At 41.2% G+C, this 20,442-nt stretch overlaps 1 protein-coding gene across 2 annotated transcripts in view; it reads right to left on the bottom strand.

Annotated features, from left to right (window-relative positions):
- PCSK5 (proprotein convertase subtilisin/kexin type 5) overlaps window positions 1-20,442 on the bottom strand; it is a gene marked incomplete at both ends in the record, with an annotated part of 434,445 nt that overhangs the window by 391,929 nt on the left and 22,074 nt on the right. For both annotated transcript variants that reach the window (XM_080709117.1, XM_080709118.1), the window contains one exon: window positions 130-234. In XM_080709117.1, the coding sequence (XP_080565243.1) occupies window positions 130-234 (105 nt within the window). The remainder of the gene's footprint in view (window positions 1-129; window positions 235-20,442) is intronic.

Genomic DNA, 20,442 nt, shown 5'->3' with positions numbered 1-20,442 from the left:
CTGGACCAAAGGATAGCTTGACAGTTCTCGAAATTCAAGCTTCATCTGGTCCTCAGCTTCTAGTGTGTTATCACCAATTAAAAATGCAGAAGCTTTGCTTCTTGGTCCCCACCCACCGGTTCTTCTTACCTTTGGCTCCATTGAAATGAAACTGTGGGTTCCTCTGCTCGAGAGAACTGACCTTTTAATCGTCCTGCTATGGTAGAAGTGGTAGTAGTCCTTCAGGGCCCCGATCTGCATAGGCAAAGTGGAAGGAAAGAAAGATGTTAACATCTGAAAACAGCTTGCCATTTTCCTGGTTTTCATTAAAATAAGAACACAAAACAAAAAAAAAGGTCCATAAATTATACACCTGCCTGCTGTGCTTAAATGTTACTTGAACCTTGGCGATCGCTTTTCAAGAGAAGGACATGTGATCTGAAGTGCGGTGTCCTTCAGGCAGTGTCTGTGGAACCAAAGAGCAGAATGGGGCCACTTAGCCTCTCCCCATCTCCTCCTTAATGTTTAATTTATATGCAGCATATTAAGTAATTCTATATCAATCTATATCCAAATGTGGCAAAGATGAAAAAAAATCAAATAGCTCTCTGGTTATAAGAACACACTGCATTTTGTTTGCTCTAAGAAGCGCACAGTGAAGGACCTTGTTAGATTATTTATATAGTTAATCTGAAACACATCTTAAGCAGCTGATCATTCACAGAGATAACAAGCTTAGTCTCTCTGACTTCGGCAGACAGTATAAATGCATAGCCTGTATTCTTTTACTGCACAACTTAAAGGTGGAGTGGCAATTTGTAAAACTAAACAAAAATCATACATCCTACCAACTGGCTAAGCTTCTTGTATAAAAATAGTTTGAGCCAATTCATGTTAAACTTTTAACATTTTAATCTTCTTGTGTATATACCTCTTTTCTGAGTTTAAAAAAAAAAACAGGTCTGTTTATGAGAGATTTGAAATAAGTCACAGTCCGCTCTGAAGAGACAAATGAACAAAATCCCCCAACCAGCCGGGCATGGTGGCGCACGCTTGTAATCCCCGAGCTTGGGAGGTGGAGACAGGAGGATCGTGCAGGTTCGAAGCCAGCCACGCTGGCTTAAGAGACCCTGTTTCCAAGTAAAAAAATATAAAATAGGTCTGGGAGTGTATCCCAGAGGTAGAAGGGCTTCCAGGAACCCCAGTACCACCAAAAAGAAAAAGAATCCCCCAACCATATTCTCTCAACAGATTATAAAATGTGGATGACAGAATGAAACGCGCCTATATGATGAAGGCTGGCATACAACGAAGGCAGAAGAGCTTAGGCAGTTTCAGCTGATGTTCCAGAGCTAGGTAGCATAAACTTACTAAGCCTCTGTTTTCAAGTTTAGGCCCGTTAATGTCTAAGAGCGCTGGAGTGCTCATTTTCTATTCCTAGACACTGACACTCAGCTTACTTTAGGCAAATTCTCCAGAATACACATCTCTGAATGAATGGCCATCGTCGGGATGCGTTCTGTTACTATTCAAAAGTCAAGCCCTAGCCAGGCGTGGCGGTGCACACTTTTAATCCCAGTACTTGGGAGGCTGAGACAGGATTGCAGGTTTGCGGCCAGTCTCAGCCACTTAGTGCGCTGTTTCAAAATAAAGAGTTAAAAAAAAAAAAAAAGTAGAGCTGAGAGTGTAGCTTGGAGGTAGAATGCCCCTGGGTTCAATTCCCAGTTGTATAAAAACAAACAAAAAAAATGTCAGGACTTTTTAATTAATTAAAAGAAAAAATGTCATTGGCCCAGGTTGGTTTTTTCACATATAAAAGGTTTATTTATTTATTTTTTTTTCTTTTCGTGGTACTAGGGATGGAACCCAGGGAACATTCTACCTCTGAGCTACACCCTCAGCCTTATTTTTTTTTTAATTCTCTATTGTTGAAACAGAGTTGCAAAGGACCTATGTACCTGAGGCTGTCCACGAACTGTGATCCTCCTGTCTCAGCCTCCCGAATGCTGGGATTATAAGCGTGTGCCACCGAACCCAGCTGGTTTATTGCTAATTCCTTTCTTCCCATCGCATTCTCCAGCATCATCCCACCCAATCTGTGTGCCCTGTAGAAATCATCTTTTCACTGAGACTTTGGGCTATAAGTGAATGCTACATCACCATTAAAATTTGAAAAAAAATCTAAAGCCTCACACTTCTCATTCAAGTGGAAAACACCCTTGATCTACACAGAAGAAATCCTGAACTCTGAGTACAAGTGGGAGAAGAGGGCTGGAATCTCAGTGGAACCCTCTAATGCCAGTGATTCTGAACTCAAAGGGGGCAGCAAACCATGGGGAAGAGGGTACAGAAGCCAGCCAGGCTGCCAAGACTATATCAAGGAGGGATTTATTGGCCAGTTTTAAGACTCCAGAAGACTAAGGGGTAGAATTCAAGAGTGACTATGTAATCTTTTACAAGAAAATCTTAAAATCCCCCGAAGCTTAGAGTCCCCATCTCAGGTAGTGTTTGTCCTGTGGTCGTTGGGTAAATACCATCCTTCTGGTGGAAAGGAATATAGATTCTCTGAGGGGGAAACTTACCGAGAACTTATTATCAATGAGGTAAAAACAATGCCATTGTGTTTAAGGGTAAGTCTACTCAACGGTAATGGAGCCTCTTCCTTTGGTTATAAAAAGTGGCTGAATCAAATGCAATTATTAAACTCCAACTGTGGATGAAATACATACATTCAGATCTCTTGTGGCCTCAACAGTACAGAGTGAAATCCCGATCTGGTGCAATAAACAAGGAGATAAAAATGGAATCTTTGTCTTGACTTAAACTGATTTGGGACCTTAAACAAATGACTTAATCTCTTTTCAGTGTTAGTTTCCTCAGTGGTAAACGGAGAAGGTCGCAGGAGGCCCATCAGACAGAGACTGAGCATCAGAGTCCAATGGGGTATAATGTGTGTGGACTGATAGGGTTACAAGGATTGAGAAGTGAGCGGCCTGGTCAAGTCACTGCCTGGCACACAGTGACTGTCAGAAGGTTATCAATTTCCCTTTAAATTTATATCTAAATCCAACCTTCACTCACCTCTTATTTTCTAATAATTCTTTCCCCTCTGGCCCTTGGGTGGGATTACTGGTAGTCTACACAGGCATCACCTCTTCACCTCCCCAAGCTCACTGGCAAAAGTCAAAACACCTTCATAAAACACTGTTGCGATATGCAGGCAATACGTCCAGTTTACGTAGGATTGGAAAAGAGCACAACGTGGGGCTGTTTTAAGAGACGCATCATAATATCAGTAGCATCTAAACTGCACTAACTTTTGGCCCAGCCATTCCATCCCTAAGGATGCATTCTGCAGCTAGACCCACTAGCGTACAAGGATAGACGTGAGAGTAAACTTTGCAAAAGCCAAAGGATGCCAGCAGATAGCTGCTGCCAGTAGGTCCCCATTCTACACCAATGAAAATGGATGGAACTTCAAAGTTAAACCCCAAAGGTACAAAACAAGTATAATAATATCACCCAATTGTTGCAGAGGAAAAAAAGAACCTACAGGCAGGCATGGTGGCACATGTATGTAATCCCAGTACTTGGGAGGCCGAGACAGGAGGATCATAGGTTCATGGCCAGCCTCAGATACTTAGTGAGGCTCTCCACAACTTAGTGAGACCCTGTTTCAAAATCAAAAATAAAAATAGGGCTGAGTATGTAAAATTCGAAGGTAGAATTCCCTGGGTTCAACCTCCAGCACCAAAAAGAAAAAAAGAAAAAAGTATCTACATTGTACACACACACACACACACACACACACACACACACACACACACACACTAAAAATGGGACCTTCTTTTCATTGTTTATGTCCGTGTGTTAACTTTAAATTACAAAAACTAACTAAAAATGAAAGAAATAACAAAAATAATTAAAATGGTACACACACACCAAGTCCATGTGGCTGGTTCAAGGGCTACATCCACTCAGGCCACAGACTCTTCAGCGGCACACTCTCTGCTCTATCACCTCTTCTATTTCCTCTATGAACCGTGCAATGGTGTTCACTTTTTGGCCCATACCTCTTTAATTAAAGGCCTATCTTGTGTCTAGCATCTTGTTGATCTTCTCTGTGTTACATTTAACATCATCCTCAAGAAGCCTGGAAGATAAATGTCACGGGCTCTAATCTGATAAAGGAGGTACCAAGGCCCTGGAGTATCCACACGTGCACAGCTAGGATGTGAATCCTTGCTGAAAATTCACTGCCATCGGGGTGAACTTAGTTAAGTGCTGTGGATGGACTCAAACAATGCAGTCCCACATCCTGCTGAGGAATCTTCCTGTGTCGCACAGAAGAAATGATAAATTATATGCAGCGAGGGTCTGGACGCAATTAAGACTGGACTAGTCAGACACAGAAAAGTCGAGTATCATGGGACGGGCTCCTGGAGGTGTGGCCTATGTAGAGGCAGTGCTGGCAGAGGCCTAGCATCTGGTTCCTGGATGATCAGGCTTCTTTTTACACCTCCTGTTTTAGTGTAGGCTGGTCAGAGACAGTATAAAAGCTACAGAGATGACATGGTAGCTGCCTAATTCCTCAGCTTTCTTTTGTGTGTGCTCGTGTGACACTAAGGATTGAACCCAGAAACATCCTATCTCCAAGCTACACCCCCACTCCTATTTTATTTTATTTAGAAACAGGATCTCCCTAGGTTGATGAGTCTTACTACTTGCTGAAATTGTCCTTGAACCTGTGATTCTCCTGTCTCAGCCTCCCAAGTACTGGGATGACAAGCATGTGCTACCACGTGCAGGCATTTCTCAGCTTTCTGACTGAGGCAGAGGTAGCAGACCCTGGATAGGATAGTCTGAAGAAGATTTCAAAAAGCTTGGCTCTGCTATGCATTAGCCTAAAATAATTGCCTCCCAAATGCACCCAATCAGTGGACTCAGTTCTTTGTAGTAGTCACCCCTGACTATCCAGAACCAGACAGGTGGGAACTTAGAAAGTAGCTACACATTTTACACAATTTTGCATCACTGGCGACCCTCAGCTGGGCGTCTTGAGCTGTGGGCTCTGGGTGCCAAGGAGCCACAGCGGGGATGAGCCACCCAGTCCACTCTGCCACCCTGTGCAATGATGTCGGCTGCTCTCATCCCACAGCCACCCGCACCCCTCTCCTCTCTCAAATCTGCTTTCGATAAAGTGGCTGGAATGAAGCTTAAAAATGCCAATCTGGCTTTGGGGTGATATGTCATACCCACCTAAAATCTTTTTGTGGCTTCCTTTTGCTCTCTTACCTCGTGTTAGTTAACATTTAGTACTAGAGTAATACTATCACACTAAACATTGACTCTGTGCCAGGAATATCTGATACGCTTTACCAAACTCAATGAATAAAGAAGACCATAATCCTACTCTAAACTATAGTACCTGTTCAGTCTTTCTCAGCCTCCCTCCCCAGCCTCGCCTCAAATTCCACCCAGCCTCCTTCCCTGGACTCCAGCCTGGCTGACCTTCCTTCCTTCCTGAGTCATGGGTGCTGTTCCTTCTACCTGCAGCATCCTCCACCCTCTCTGGCTGGATTCCTCTTCCTCACCCTCTATGTCTCACCATAAACAGGAAGGCTTCCCAAACTCCCCAGGCAAGGTCAGCGTCATGTATTGGATCGTCATATAGAATCCTAAGAATACGCACCTGTAGCCATGCCTCAATTAGTTCAACATTGGCTTAATGCACACACCCCGCCCACCTGCTCGCATGCTCCACAGAGGCTGGGACACATCTGTTTTGCTCACCGCTTTATTCCCAGATTCATGGCTTGACTCCTTGACACATAGCAGGATATCAGAAAAGACTGCTGAATAAATGACCCACAAATCCACGTCCTCAAATTACTAAAATTACATACAGTAGAACTATATGTGGTCTAAAATCTCTAGTATGAGCATCACAGGACTAGGAAATTAAGGCTAATTTCAGCAAAAACATTACTGTTCTCACATTAACTGAAGTACCACTCTGCCCTACTGATGGTTCTGAAAGTTGTAGGTTGAGGCATCGCTACGCTTTTGTTTGCAGAAGGAGTATCGCACATTAATCCAATTATTTTGCCTTATCAATCCATCATCTTTCAGAGAAAAGAACACACACATATGTATATACCTGTATATTTCAAAGCACACTTAAATCTCATCCATTCATATGCACATCCCTTATTGGCAAAGATTGTATCTTTTATATTATTTCAGCAGCACTGCACATGCTGAGGGCATTTAATAAACATTAAGAAGAAAAATGTCATAACATGTTGGGAGTTATTAAAAAGGGAGATGGTGTATAAAAACAGAGCAGTAGCATTATCTATACGCAGGCATTCCATCTAGCTCCTCTGGGGTAATGTAAAACAAAAGATGACTATGTTTAAGTTATTCAACAGGGACAAAGGCTAAAGAAAGGAACAATACAGAACTAACATAGGGACACTTTATAAAGAAATCAGGAACAATAGGAGTATATGAAATACAAAATCAAAAGCAGATAGATCAAAGCCCAACTGCTTAACACTACAAAAAAGAAAAAGGGATTATTTCCTTGCTCTAGACCCTCTTAAGCCCCTCTTCTGTATAGTCACACAAAAGCAATCTTCTCTGCCTAGCAACACAACTCTATACACAACACCAAGTCAATGACTTCATGTTTCATCCTAATTCTGTCCAAGTTTTTGTGATTTTTCTTTCTTCGCTACCCTTCCTCAAACCAGTGTGTTTTCTAAAGGTTTCTGTAAAGTGTTTTATACTAAGGCATAAATGGTCTTATTGATGTCTTAGTTCTTCCATGGACAACTACATTCGATTACAAAATTATAACAAGTCAAATGAGTAAGTAGTCTACAGTGCTTGGAACTTTAAAAAAAATCATCAGAGTTTTGTGTTTATTGTTTTTCTAGCAGCAAGAAGTAACCTTCCCAATGTCATTAAATTCTCATATCGCAAAGGAGCTATTGACATTAGAGCAGAGAAAACTGGACCTACCTTTTACATTGGCTCTGGTCCTAAGGAAAAGCTGTGTGGCCTTGCAGTGGTCAATCACTGCTAATAATTTGACCTGAGTGTGCAGCTCAACCCTCAGCAGCCCAGGGTCTCCTTGCAACCAGCTTGCATCTTCCCTATACAGTGTTCTATAAGATGACCAACGCTCATCCCAAGAGGCTTTGCCGAGGCCTGAGAGATTTCCGAGAACACAGCACTGTTCAGTGTTTACCGAAACAGTCCCAGGGAAACTGGGACAGTTGGTCACCAACTGACTGAGCACTGACATTGCCAGCGCTTGGTAAACCTATCAGTTCTCTAAGGCTGCTTGTCTGCCTTGTGTTCCCACCTGTCCTCTCCAAATTAAAGGTTTTTCTAAATTCTGTTCTCCTTTTTGAAAAATTATTTACCTCCTTTCTACAAACAAATTAACAACCAGTCAAGAAGTAAGCGAAAAATTAAACAGACATGTCACACAAAAAGGTAAACATATGAGCAGTGAGTATATAAGGATAAAAAATATGCTTAAATGCAAATTAAAATCATAACACCACACATTCACACACACACACACACACACACACACACACACACACACACACTAGAGTGGCCAAATTAAACAGACTAACAAGATGAATGCTATGGTACAAGCCTGTAATCCTAGTACTTGGGAGGCTAGATTAGAGAATCACAGGTTCCAGGCCAGCGCATTGTAACTTAACAAGATCCTGTTTCAAAATAAAATATGAAACAGGGCTGGAGATGTAGCTCAGAGGCAGAATGTCTTTGGGTTCAATTCCCACTACCAAAAGAAAAAAGAAAACAAGAAAAAGAAAGAGACTGATACTGTCAAGTTTTAGTGAAGTAGTATCAAAATTTTCATACATTGCTAGTTAAGAGTAAAATAGCTCAAGGTTTTTGAAAAACCACTAGCGTTTCCTATAAAACATATACTCTCTTCATGACCTAGACATTTCATTTCTAGATATTTGTCCAAAAGAAATGAAAATGTATTTTCAAATAAAATGTATACACAAATATTCATAGCACCTTTCTAAATGATAGCCTCAAACTGGAAAGAATACAAATGTCCATCAGTAGGTAAATGGATAGATCTGCGATATTCATATAGTAGAAAAAAAAAGCAATCAAAAGGAAGAGTGGCAGGGGTTGAAGCTCACTTTCTTAACTCCTGAACCTCTGGATTCAATTCCTACTACTGTCCAGAAAAAAAAAAAAAAACCCCTACTGATACATGCAACAACAGGGAGGAATTTAAAAATATAATGCTAGCAGGTGTGGTAGTGCACTCAGCAGGAGGCTGAGACAGGAGGATCTCAGTTCGGGCCAATCTCAGTTACTTAGTGAGGTCCTCCATAACTTAGTGAGACCCTGTTTTAAAATAAAGAATAAAAAGCCGGGCATGGTGGTGCACACTTGTAATCTAAGCATTTGGGAGGCTGAGACCAGAGGATCGCAGTTCACACACAGCCTTAGCTACTTAGTGAGGTCCTCTGCAACTTAGTGAGACCCTGTTTCAAAATAAAGAATACAAAATAGGGCAGGGGATGTAGCTTGGAGGTCGAATGTCTCTGGGTTCCATCTCCAGACCCACAAAAAACAGAAGAAAGAAAGAAAGAAAGAAAGAAAGAAAGAAAGAAAGAAAGAAAGGAAGGAAGGAAGGAAGGAAGGAAGGAAGGAAGGAAGGAAGGAAAGAGGGAGGAAGGGAGAGAGAGAAAGAAAAAGAGAGAGAGAGAGAGAGAGAGAGAGAGAGAGAGAGAGAAAACGAGAGGGGGAGGGGGGAGGGAGGGAGAGAGGAAGGAAGGAAGGAGTAAAAAATAGGACTGGGGATATGGTTTGGAGATAGAATGCCCCTAAATTCAATCTCCAGTAACACACACACACACACACACACACACACACACACACACAGAGAACATAATGCTGACACAAAAGAGCCCATACCTATGACTCCATTAGTATGAAATTCTAGGACAGATAAACCTAATCTATGCTTATATATATATAAATAAAAAAACAAACAAGACTACCCAGGAGGAACCCTGAGAAGGGGTGGGAATGTTCTCTCTGCTGACTCTGGTAATAATCTCATCCTGGCAGTGCGGAGTTGTGCAGGAACCAGCTCCTCACCAGCTTGTACAGACCAACTGACTGACACCCACAGTCTTCCCCAAAACCACATTCAGTGACATAAAACTGAGGATTTGACATCAACGATGATGCGAGTATTTACGTCACCAAAGAATTGGCAGAGGCTATGAATCCAGGCTTCCCTTTCCCCTATACTTGTCAGCGTTCATCCAAACTTAAATGAAAGGCCCACATTTGGGATATGTCAATTATATTTCAACAATGAGTGATTTTAGAAAAGTTGAGAATTCCCCTCCTCTGATCTCTGGCTATCTCTCCCCATCCGTAGAATGACTTAGAGATTGGAAAATGGAAAAAGCCAGTTACCTGGAGCTGGAGTTGGTTCTCCAGCTCACGCCTCTTCCTGTCTGTTCAGGTATGATGGGAAGAACCCCATCACCAACACCGCTGACCCAACCTCTTCCCATGAACCAAACTGAAAAGTCTTGAAACATCCACTCCTTAAAGTCATCTCCAATTGAGACAAGAAGTAACAGAGACAGGAGCTAGATATACTGTTTTCCCTCATTAAAATCTTAATCCTGATGTTTTCTTAGCACTTCCCCAAATGTGAGAAGGTTAAAAATAATCATGATTATTTGACTTCTCTGTTCCAGACTCCATAACTCTCCAAGGAGAACCAAAGACTAGGGAGTAACGCTTTCTTTACTTGGTCACCAAGAACCCTCCCAACCCTGGGGCCTTTGCCCTTGCTTCCCTCTTCAGAGAACGCGCCTCAAGAAACCTCTCTGTCTCACTCTATCACTGCCTCAGGTCTCCTCAAGAAGTCCTTCCCGACCACCCAACAGAAAATCACATACCCTTTGGCATACCCCATATCCTGATTTATTGTTTTCCGCAGCATTTACTATTGCCTAGCATGTCATACGTTCCTTCGTCGTCGTCTTCTTCTTCTTCTTCTTCTTCTTCTTCTTCTTCTTCTTCTTCTTCTTCTTCTTCTTCCTCTTCTTCCTCTTCCTCTTCCTCTTTCCTCTTCCTCCTCCTCCTCCTCCTCCTTCTTCTTCTCCTCCTTCTCCCTCCCTCTCCCTCTCTCTCTCTCTCTCTCTCTCTCTCTCTCTCTCTCTCTCTCTCTCTCTCTCTCTCTCTCTCCCATTTATTGTTTTGTTTTTTCCCAGCCTGTAATGTTTGTTCCACAAGGGCAGGGATTTTTGTTTCATTTATTAACTGCATTAACCTTAGCTCTTATTAATAATACCAGCTTCACACAATAAATGTGTCAAATACTTAAATGAACAAATAGTTCCTGACCTTAAAGAACTCAGGGCAGTTATGTCTCTAAACCAAAGGGAAGGTTTCTTGTTCTTGTTCTTTTTTTTTTTTTTTGGTGGGGGGGGGGGGTTCTGGAGATTACGCCCAGTGAATTCTACCTCTGTGCTATACCCTCAGCCCTTTTTATTTTTATTTTGAAATAGGGTCTTTATAAGTTTCTCAAGCCAATGATCCTCCTATCTCAGCCTCCCAAGTACTACAGTCATGAGTGAGAGCACATGGCTTTGCTCATTCTTTTATAGCCCATTTGTATATAGACCATGGGTGTATAAAATAACATGCTTTATGCTAAAAAGATGGTGAATAAATAAATGAAACATCGCATATGAACACATCTAAAATTAAGTACTTATTTCAACGCTAACAACTATATAATCACCAAGGTCTGCCCTTGCATCTCTGTCTCCTTTTTCATTCCATCACAGTTAATGACTTCTTCAAATCACTGAATGAAAGTGATATTTATAGCAATACTGAGAAATAATTAAAAACGAAGGAAATGCAGAGATCTGGTGATTGATAGAGGCCAAGGGGCAGACATGACCTCATGGCAGCCTCAGGATAGTGAGTCACCAGATGTCACCATCCCCAACTTACACACGAGGAGGAAAACTCAGGAGCGTTTAAGAACCAGCCGAGGGCCACAGTTGAGTGAGGCTAAGACTGCTGCTGGACTATCTAATTCCAAATCACAGTTTCTCAACTACTGTAAAAGAAAATGTTTCTAACACCGAACTAAAAATCACAGCTATCCTAAGATCTCAATTATTTTTTTTAAAGTATTCCTAAAAGTTGCAGAGAAGGGATGTTATCTAGAGATATTTTCATCTACTCTGAGCAGATCCAAGAGCAAAAAAGAACTCATTTCTGTGGTCAGTGGGGACAAGAAGCCTGGCTCACACCCAGCTTTACTGCTGTCCCCAGGAACTTACATTGGAGTCTCCATGTTGGTGAGAAAGAATCTTCAAGACACTACAAAGGCTCAAGTGGTATTCCAAATTAAATGGCCAAACAAGCACAATACCCTGACACCAAGACTCACAGGTGCTACTGCACTGGGCCACAGAATGCCATAGACTTCAATTTCATGTCCACCATTCAGACAATCTTTGTGATTTCTTCCTAAATCCCTTCAGGTTCAGGCTTAGTATGTGGGCCTTTCAGAGTGAGCAAGTGCATGAATTCAGCTTCATTTCACTAAATCTGAAAACTCAGGCTGTGCAAGAAAAGATGTATAATTATGATGATTTCAGATAAAGTGTCTAAAACATACAGGTATGTGATAGGATGAATAATGGTTTGCCAATGTATCTAATCCCTACAACCTTAAGGATTTGCATATGTGATTAAATTAAGAATCTTCAGATGGGAGATTACCCTGGATTATGTGGGAGTTAATACCATCATGAGAGTTCTTATAAAAGGAAGAGGAGGCAGAAAAGTTACAGAAGATAGGATGACAGAGTGGAGATCAGAGAGGAAGAAATGATGCAGAGGTGAGAGAAAGATTTGAGAAAATGCTGGCTCTGAAGATGGTGGAAGGGACCACATGCCAAACAATGAAGACTCTCCTGAAACCTCCAGAAGGAACATCTCCCTAGCTGGCGCCTGGAACTTCTGACCTCCAAAACTATAACATAATAAGTATGTATTGTCCTAAGCCACAAATTGTGGTAATTTGTTATAGCTGCCAGAGAAGCTTATACAAGGTAGAACAAATGTCTACCTCTATGAGAAGCAAAACTAGTGAAAATAGATAACTTATCCTTTTTATTCTTCATAATTTTCAGGACTCTCTGGGTATTCATTATCAATTTCCAAACAGCTATGCCAATAAAATAATGGTGTTTAATATTAGCCAGGTACTCTGCTAAACACTTGTTAGCAAGATCTTGCTTAATCCTCAAAATAACCTAACATCCAAAATGAAGCAACTTTTTCAAAAGTTATAACTGGTAAATTGGCTTTTTTATTCAAACCCATTGGAGTAGTTAATATTACTAAAAATAAAAACTACCACTTACTGCACACCTTTCTACATTCCATCAAATCTGCAACAACCTTGCAAAGGAAGCGAATTATTATAATTTTGTGGACAAGAAAACTGTGTTGAAACCATAGAGAAAGTAAAATTCCCAAAAGAAGGAGGAAGTGTTCAAGCCAGGTCAGTCCAACTCCAAAAATCTAGGCATTTTCTAATCACAGCACTCTGACTTTACTTAACACGTATTCAAAGAGTTTGTATAACTACGATATTTCTATGGGCATATTCAAGTGTTAGCTCCCTTCTCTCTTACCTCCCTACTCTCACCAATAAAAGGCCTCATTATTTTATTCTAAAGCCACTGATCAGCAGAGCACCACAGGGCCTAAACTCTTATAGTTTGTCTTAAGAACAAGCAATCAAAACATCTTGTCTAGTAATCTTGAGCCAAAAAAGAAACACAAGTCCACCAAGGGAACCCAGGACACAGAAAATAGAGTAAGCAGGTTCAAGTGGGAGAAACCTGTGGTCGGCCTCACATTTCACAAGGGTCAGGAGGTTTGCCTCAAATCAAATCACATAATCTCAGAGTTGGAAAAGACCTTCGCAAGTTTCTAGTCTAATTCTCCCCACTGGATGCCGGAATCCATTCTTCAGGCCGGCATAGAGTGCTGCATTTTCTGGGGCCACTCATTTGTTAGAAAGTTCTTCCCAACAATAAGCCTAAATCTAGTCACCACTCTTGGTTCAAGCCCATGGCAACAACCTAAGAGTAGCAACCCTCTTCTACCCGTGGGACTGCCAGCACAACCCTGCTGGGTCTTCCCTGTTCCTGGCTGAACATCCAAGCTTTTCCTTTCTTGCTCACATAACGAGCCTTCGTAGGTTACTTCCCCTAAACAAACTGACATCTGTGGTGTCTCCCCACAGGACTCGGAGCCCAGTCTATAACACATCTTGACCCAGTATAGCAGAGCCAGGAGACAGTCTATGAAACCATGACCTCCCCTGGCAATGTACTTCTGATAAAATGGCCTAAAATTACAATCCTTTTGGCAGAATGAACAAAATAATCCTCAGAAACTCTTTTCAATTTGGTTCTCCTCCAGTCTGTATTTTAATTTCCTAAGTGTAAATGATAGAAATCTCCATTTCCGTTGGATGTTGAATTTCATTTTCTATATTCTACTCTAGGCTTTTACAGCCTGTCTAGACATTCATTTATTTACCGAGCATGTGTCGTGTGCCAAACACCACTCCAAAGACACTGCAGATCCAGGAGCACCCGTCCCTGCCAGTGTGGAGATCACATTCTGATTGGTTCTGTCGACCCCACTGTGTCAACTGCAAGTTTGAAATTTATGTCTTCTCTGCTAAGTCACAGTATTTCCCCCAAGAGTGCTCAAAGAAATTCTTGTGTTTGTACACTAGAGAGAAGGATTGGTAACATTCAACTTACAATATGTTTCTAACAGCTATTTAAGAATGACCTGGAAACAACATCGGGGCTTTATTTTCTTCAGTCCAGTTTTGTCCAAATGAATAATTACTTGGTCTTTAATGTAAAATAATCCTTGTACTATATTCCTCAGATAAGAACATTTATTACTGCTATTTACAATCAGCTATTCTTTTAAAAAGATATTAAAAACCCATCTGTAAGTAATTTCTGGAGAAACTACTGTTTAATATTTAAGATATTCCACCTGCTTGTAACATACACACACACACACACACACACACACACACACACAGAGATGAAGAGCGGATGAGCGAAAAGAGCACAAATGTCCTGTATTTGTGTCGATACTCTTTTCAGTAATAATCATCCTAGAAACTTGAAGCATTTCCCTATCTAGGGAAACATACAAAAAATAGTCTATTTTTTGATAGGTGTAAATATTGCTAGCTGATTACAAATATGTCATCTTTCCGTTTCAGTTGCCCAAGTACCAAGATAATAGGCATGTGCTATCACACCGGCTTTCGATTATACTAATTCTAAAATCTAATTAGAGCTAAGAATATAACTTAGAAAAAACTACATTTCCTCAAGAACTTGTACATAAATGTTATAGTCATTTTAGTCATAACCACCAAAAACTAGAATAACCCAATCCCCTTCAAATGCTGAATAAACACACTAACTCTACATCCAGACAGTGTAATATAATACTGCTTATCAACAAAGAGGAATACACTATCAACTGGTTACTCAGGGATGAATCTCAAATACATCATGACAAGAGAAAGAAGCCAGGTTCTTATGACTACACACACTGTAGTATCCCATTTACATGAGTGACTTTAAAACAAATGAAAAAAGAAAAGAAAAAAACAAGCTAGGCATGGTGGTGCGTGACTGTAATTCTAGTACTTAAGAGACTGAACCAGGAGGATAGCAGGTTCAAGGCCAGTCTCAGCAACTCAGCGAGACCCTGCTTCAAAAATAAACTGTAATAAAAAGGGGGTGAGTGGAGGGTTAGGAAAGTAGCTCAGAGGTAGAATGTCCCTGATTTCAATCCCCAATTTAAAAGAAAATAAATCTCTGCTTCTCTGCTCTCACATAATAGTCAGCATGGAAAATTTTTATGACCTCAAAACATGTGAGACTCTCTCCCCACCAGCAAGCAAGGAAACAATTCTGCAGCAGACACCACTGGGTGTCCCTCCAATTCAATTAAACTGTGACACCATCCACCTGGAGGCAGTGTAAGATCCCATGTAGAAGGACTGTTCCTCTCCCACTTCAGATGCCAATCAAATGTATGACCCAGCTTGATCTGCTTGTGTTTCTGACGACTAACTACGAATCTGAGTTCTCACAGCCTCCTCCTAAGAGGTTGGTGGTTAATTAACTTGCTACAGCAGTTCACAGAACTCAAGGGAACACTTAATTCTGCTTGCTAGTTTATTGAGTATTCTTTCTTTCTTTCTTCCTTTCTTTTTTCTTTTCTTTTTTTGTGATACTGAGGATTGAACCAGGAGCTTTCTGCCTCCACGCTATACCCCCAGTCCTTTTTATTTTTAAACTTGAAACAGGGTCTCACTAAATTACTGAGAGTCTCATTAAGTTGCTAAAGCTGGCCTCAAATCTTCAATCCTGTGTCAGCTTCCCAAGTACTCGGCTTACAGGTGTTTACCACAAGGCCAGCTCATTTATTATCTTATTATAAAAGATCTTAAAAAGGATATAGATGAAGAAACACAGAGGTCCAGATATGAGAAAGCCTCATGGGGCATCTATGCCCTCTGTTAGAGTCACCCTCCAGGACTCCCTGCCCAGCTCTCCAAAAGCCCTCTGAACCCTGTGCTTGGAGTTTTTAATGGAGATTTCCTGCAAAGGCATCATTTAAAGCATGGGCGTCCATGCATGTATGTGACTAGACCAAAATGACATGATCTAGTGCTAACAGAATGAGTGGAGAAGCACAGAAACCCTACGTGTGCTATTTCTCCCTGCTGATCAGGTTCTTCCTGGACTCTCTGAGCAGCAGTCTTCCAATAGGGGTAGAAGCCCCTATTGGCCAGGATAGGTCAGAGAATTTCTTCATAGCCAGCTCTAAGACAGAAAGGCAGAGAAATATTAGAGCATCTATGACCCTCGTTGAGGAGGAGCAATTCAGTTTCTATGGATTGTGTTGGAAAGGGAGTCAGTCACAGCCCAAGAACAGGAACTATGGGTGAAATTTAAAAAATTATATATATATACATACATACACACACATATATAGTGGGTGTGGTGTTGCACACCTGTAATCCCAGTACTTGGGATGCTGAGAAAGGAGGATCGCAGATTGGAGGCTAGCCTCATCAATTTAGCAAGACCCTCAGCAACTTAGTGAGACCCCGCTTCAAAATAAAAAATGAAAAGGGCTTAGGATGAAGCTTGGGGGTGGAACGCTCCTGAGTTCAAGCTCCAGCAGCACACACACGCACAACATATTCATATCACAGAAACATTTTACAAAAGGCAAGATAGACCAGAAAACAGATCAGCAGTTGCCAGAGGATGGGGGGAGGCAAGAGGCCATTACAAAAAGTCCTAGAGCATTTTTTGAGGCGGCAGAACTTTCCTGCATCTTTATGGTGTTTAAAACACTGTACACATTTGTTGAAACGTAACAAATTATACAGTATTGTACTATATGCAAATGATACTTCAAAAAACTTGACTGCAAGAAGAAGTCCTTAGGGAACAACCCCAGTCATCAGGGAGCTGGTCGGAAAGGTGATGTAAACGAAGAAGGAAACAGTTCCGCAGTTGTTTGTTTAGATTTCAATACATTATCGCATTGGCGCTACTCAGGCGAGGAGCCTCCTTGAAGCAACAGCAGCCACTTCAGCACTTGCAAACAGCAACCCCAGGGACCGTGCACAATATGGAAAGTTCTTCTTTCTAGAATGAAGCCTTTCGGCATTTCTTTTTGAAGCACTGCTTTCTGCTGACAAGACCATCTCAGTCACAACAAAATACAACTGATCATGCTACGTGATGGAACTACTGCAAACTGAGAAAATGGCTGGCAATTCTGAAACAAATGGCTTCGAGTTTCCTAACGGCTGTTAGCCATGTACCCGACATAACTCTCTTGAGAACAAGTAAAAGTCTGTGAACGGGTGGTTTTCTAAGTGTGTCCTGGGGACCAGAAAAGCACATTCATGAGCCCACCACCCACTGCATCAGCACCTCTCTTCCCTGTGCTCCGTTCAAGAGCTGCAGAAGTGGCTGTCGTGGCGGACAGGTGGGGCAACATGCAAAAAGAGATGCGGGTTCTGCTGTCTATCCTGACCTGCGCGATCAAAGAGGACGCGCACGTGGACCCCGTGTCTGCAATTCTACTTGCATCCCTTTCTAGGTTTTACCCTCTCGTAATGCTCATATATGTGAGCCCAATCTGTTTAAAATAAAATTAGATTTCAAAAAGGTTTTCATCCAAGCTCAACTCTAGGAGATAATTAAAAACATTATGTTCACAGTACTAAGAAAAGTGTAATTATCTATGCTAGACCATCTTGATGAAAACTTAGTGCGCTCCAGAAGCATATGGGTGAAGTTTCAGAACTAAAACTCCACAGGTGATAGGCATGCTAATAATTACAGCCATTAAAAGTTTAAAAGTTTGTCTTCCCGTAACCAGTAGATCCTGCCATGCCCTGCTTTATATGGGCTACATCTTTATAGCAACTACTTTCCAGATAGAGGACCAATAATGATTTTTAAGTTTTCAATACATCCCACATACCATAAAGATCAAGACATGCTTTCCTTTTTCTTTTCAAGTAAAATATTTTGATACCGCAACAGGTATTTTGTTAGAAAAACATTTGGATCAGGCTCAAGGTGAATTCATGACAAGACTTTATTTGCATTAAATTATCAGTGTCTTCTCTTGGAATCCTGCTTTACTGACACTCTGCCCATGGTCTTCATGGACTATAAATTCCTAATTCTGCACAAGGGAACAATCTATTCTTTGAATCATCGAGGGACATAGATTTTGTCTGCTGTCAGTTTCCAGGTGACACCCAGGTTTCCAGGATGCATGCACAAAAACACAAACTTCGGGCAACCAAGGTAAATCTGCTGACCATCATCAGACCACATATTTGCTTCCGAGGCACAATTTTTAAAATGGGATTATTTGTGTATTTTTAGTGGTACTAGGGGTGAAGCCCAGGGGCTTTCTACCTCCCGGTTATACTCCAAACCTATTTTATATGTTATTTGGAAACAGGGTCTCAACTAAGTTTCTGAGAGCCTCACTAAGTAGCTGAGACTGGCTTCAAACCTGTGCGATCCTCCGTCTCAGCCTCCCAAGCGTGGGGATTACAAGTGTGCGCCACTATGCCTGGCTTATCTTGCCCTATTTAACAGAAATATTCATTGCTTATATTCACAGACTTTCCCATCTTTAAAATATTTCCCTATATTGTTTTATATAAAAGGATCACTTCCTGTTATTTTCATACTAGCATTAAAAATGCTTTTACTTAGCTCCGGAGAGGCCTCAGATGGGGCTCCCATCCACCTTTCTACCACCATCTAACACCTCCCTCTCCCCACCGCACTGCTCCAGCCCACCTGCCTCCTTTCAGACTCTGCCCTTTGCACCTGATGCCCCTCCCGCCTCACATCTCCTATATTTCAACCTTCTATCTCCCAATTCCTCCTCAAATTTTGGACTCTGGATCAAGTATCATTTCTCCAAAAGTCAAAGTCCTTGTGGACCTCCAGAGTGGCCTCCCCAGTTGCTTTCTCGCCTATTTCCTTCTTCACTTGTGAAATACTGCTCACTGGCAGCACCTGGTTCAGTGCCTGGTGCTCGGTGGTTGCCTCATACAAATTTATGGAAGGAGTGAGCAAATGAATATTGTTTAAATTAAAAGATTTTTATCAGCCGGGCGTGGTGGTGCATGCTTGTAATCCCTGCGCTTGGGAGGCTGAGACAGGAGGATCGTGCAGGTTCAAAGCCAGCCTCAGCTGGCTTAAGAGAGACCCTGTCTCCAAATAAAATATAAAATAGGTCTGGAGTGTAGCCCAAAGGTAAACGGCCCCTGGGTTCCATCCTCAGTACTACAATATATATATATATATATATATATATATATATATATATATATATATAATCTCCACTTCCCACATAACAAAACTGAGGCCCTGCTAAATTCAGTGATTGATCCAAGCTTACACTAGTAGCAAATGATAGAAACAAGAATTTTCTGATGTCACACTTAGCGATTTTTCTCACTATTACAAACCAAACCTAAAGAATATCATAATTTGTCCTCAGAGACATATTTTCCATTTTTACTGAAGTTTCCATTCTGACACGATTACCTTAGGATTAATATCTTTATTTCAACAATTCCTAAGCCTGGCTAAAGTGCCAAGCTTAAGTTAATTTATTTATTTTCTTAGCATAAAAAGTCCACTGACCTTTATCTCAGAAGCTCGCTTGATCTTAAATGTATAACAAATAAATCCAAAAAATAGAGTTTAAATGACTATTAAGCCTACCAAGTAAACGTTCGTATCCATAAAACCGAACGTTAGAAATGATGTTTTAGAAAATGGACTTGGCACAGTAGATTGAGTTTTAAGCATCTCTCTTCTATCATTCCAAACTACTTGCTGTTGACATAAAAGATAAACCCAATACAATGTTTTACCAAAAAAAAAAAAATCACTTGCAATGCACACAGAGTTTTGCAGTAACTGAAGACACATACTTATCTGGACAAATACCTCAGATCTGGACCAAAAAAAGTGCGTTTTATAAGTATCAGGATTCTATCTGAGGCTTTCACAGATCTGAAAATTAGCCCATGAATTATTTTAATGCAACACTGGATAGTGCTGATAGCTACATTTGCATTGTTCAAATAAATGCAAGTAATTTAGCAGAAGAATGGAGCTTCCCAACTTTTCCTCCCTCTCAGTTCTAACATGCCAACATTCTGTAGCTAAGTTGTGAAATAGCTTTAAAGCCCCAATAAAGCAAAGTGATAAAGACCTGGGGTGGAGAGTGGCGCAGGCAGCCACAGCACTCACTCCCATTTCATATGTATCATGTTCACTCAAATTCCTACAGTGACTATTTTAGATATGCTGATATGTCTCTATCCTGTTATTATAGTTACCGCATAACTTCACAGACCTAGAAACAGAACTTACGCTGCTCACCATGATGGATACGGCAACTTACCCTCATTCCAGTTTCACAAACCACGTCAGACAGCCAGGATCAGCCAAGCACAGCTAAGTTGAGATTGCTGGCCCTGAGCACTGCAGGCATGGGTACAGGCACCCCATTATAACACTGCCATATGCCTACTTGCAAAAGTAATAACCACACCCCTGCCTCAAAGTGAGCCCTCTGACTTTCCCCAGGAAAGAGGCCTTCGGTATCAAGGGACTGACCAAAATGGCCATGCTGTAGCCACTGGATCGACCATTTATCATAATACCTAATAGTTGCAATGTTAAAACTATGAAATGTTTCTCAACT

This window comes from Muscardinus avellanarius (genome assembly GCF_963383645.1).
Source record: "Muscardinus avellanarius genome assembly, chromosome: 13".
In the NCBI taxonomy this organism is placed as follows: domain Eukaryota; kingdom Metazoa; phylum Chordata; class Mammalia; order Rodentia; family Gliridae; genus Muscardinus; species Muscardinus avellanarius.
The sequence above is the reverse complement of the archived record's forward strand: the minus strand, read 5'-3'. Positions and strand labels throughout refer to the sequence as shown.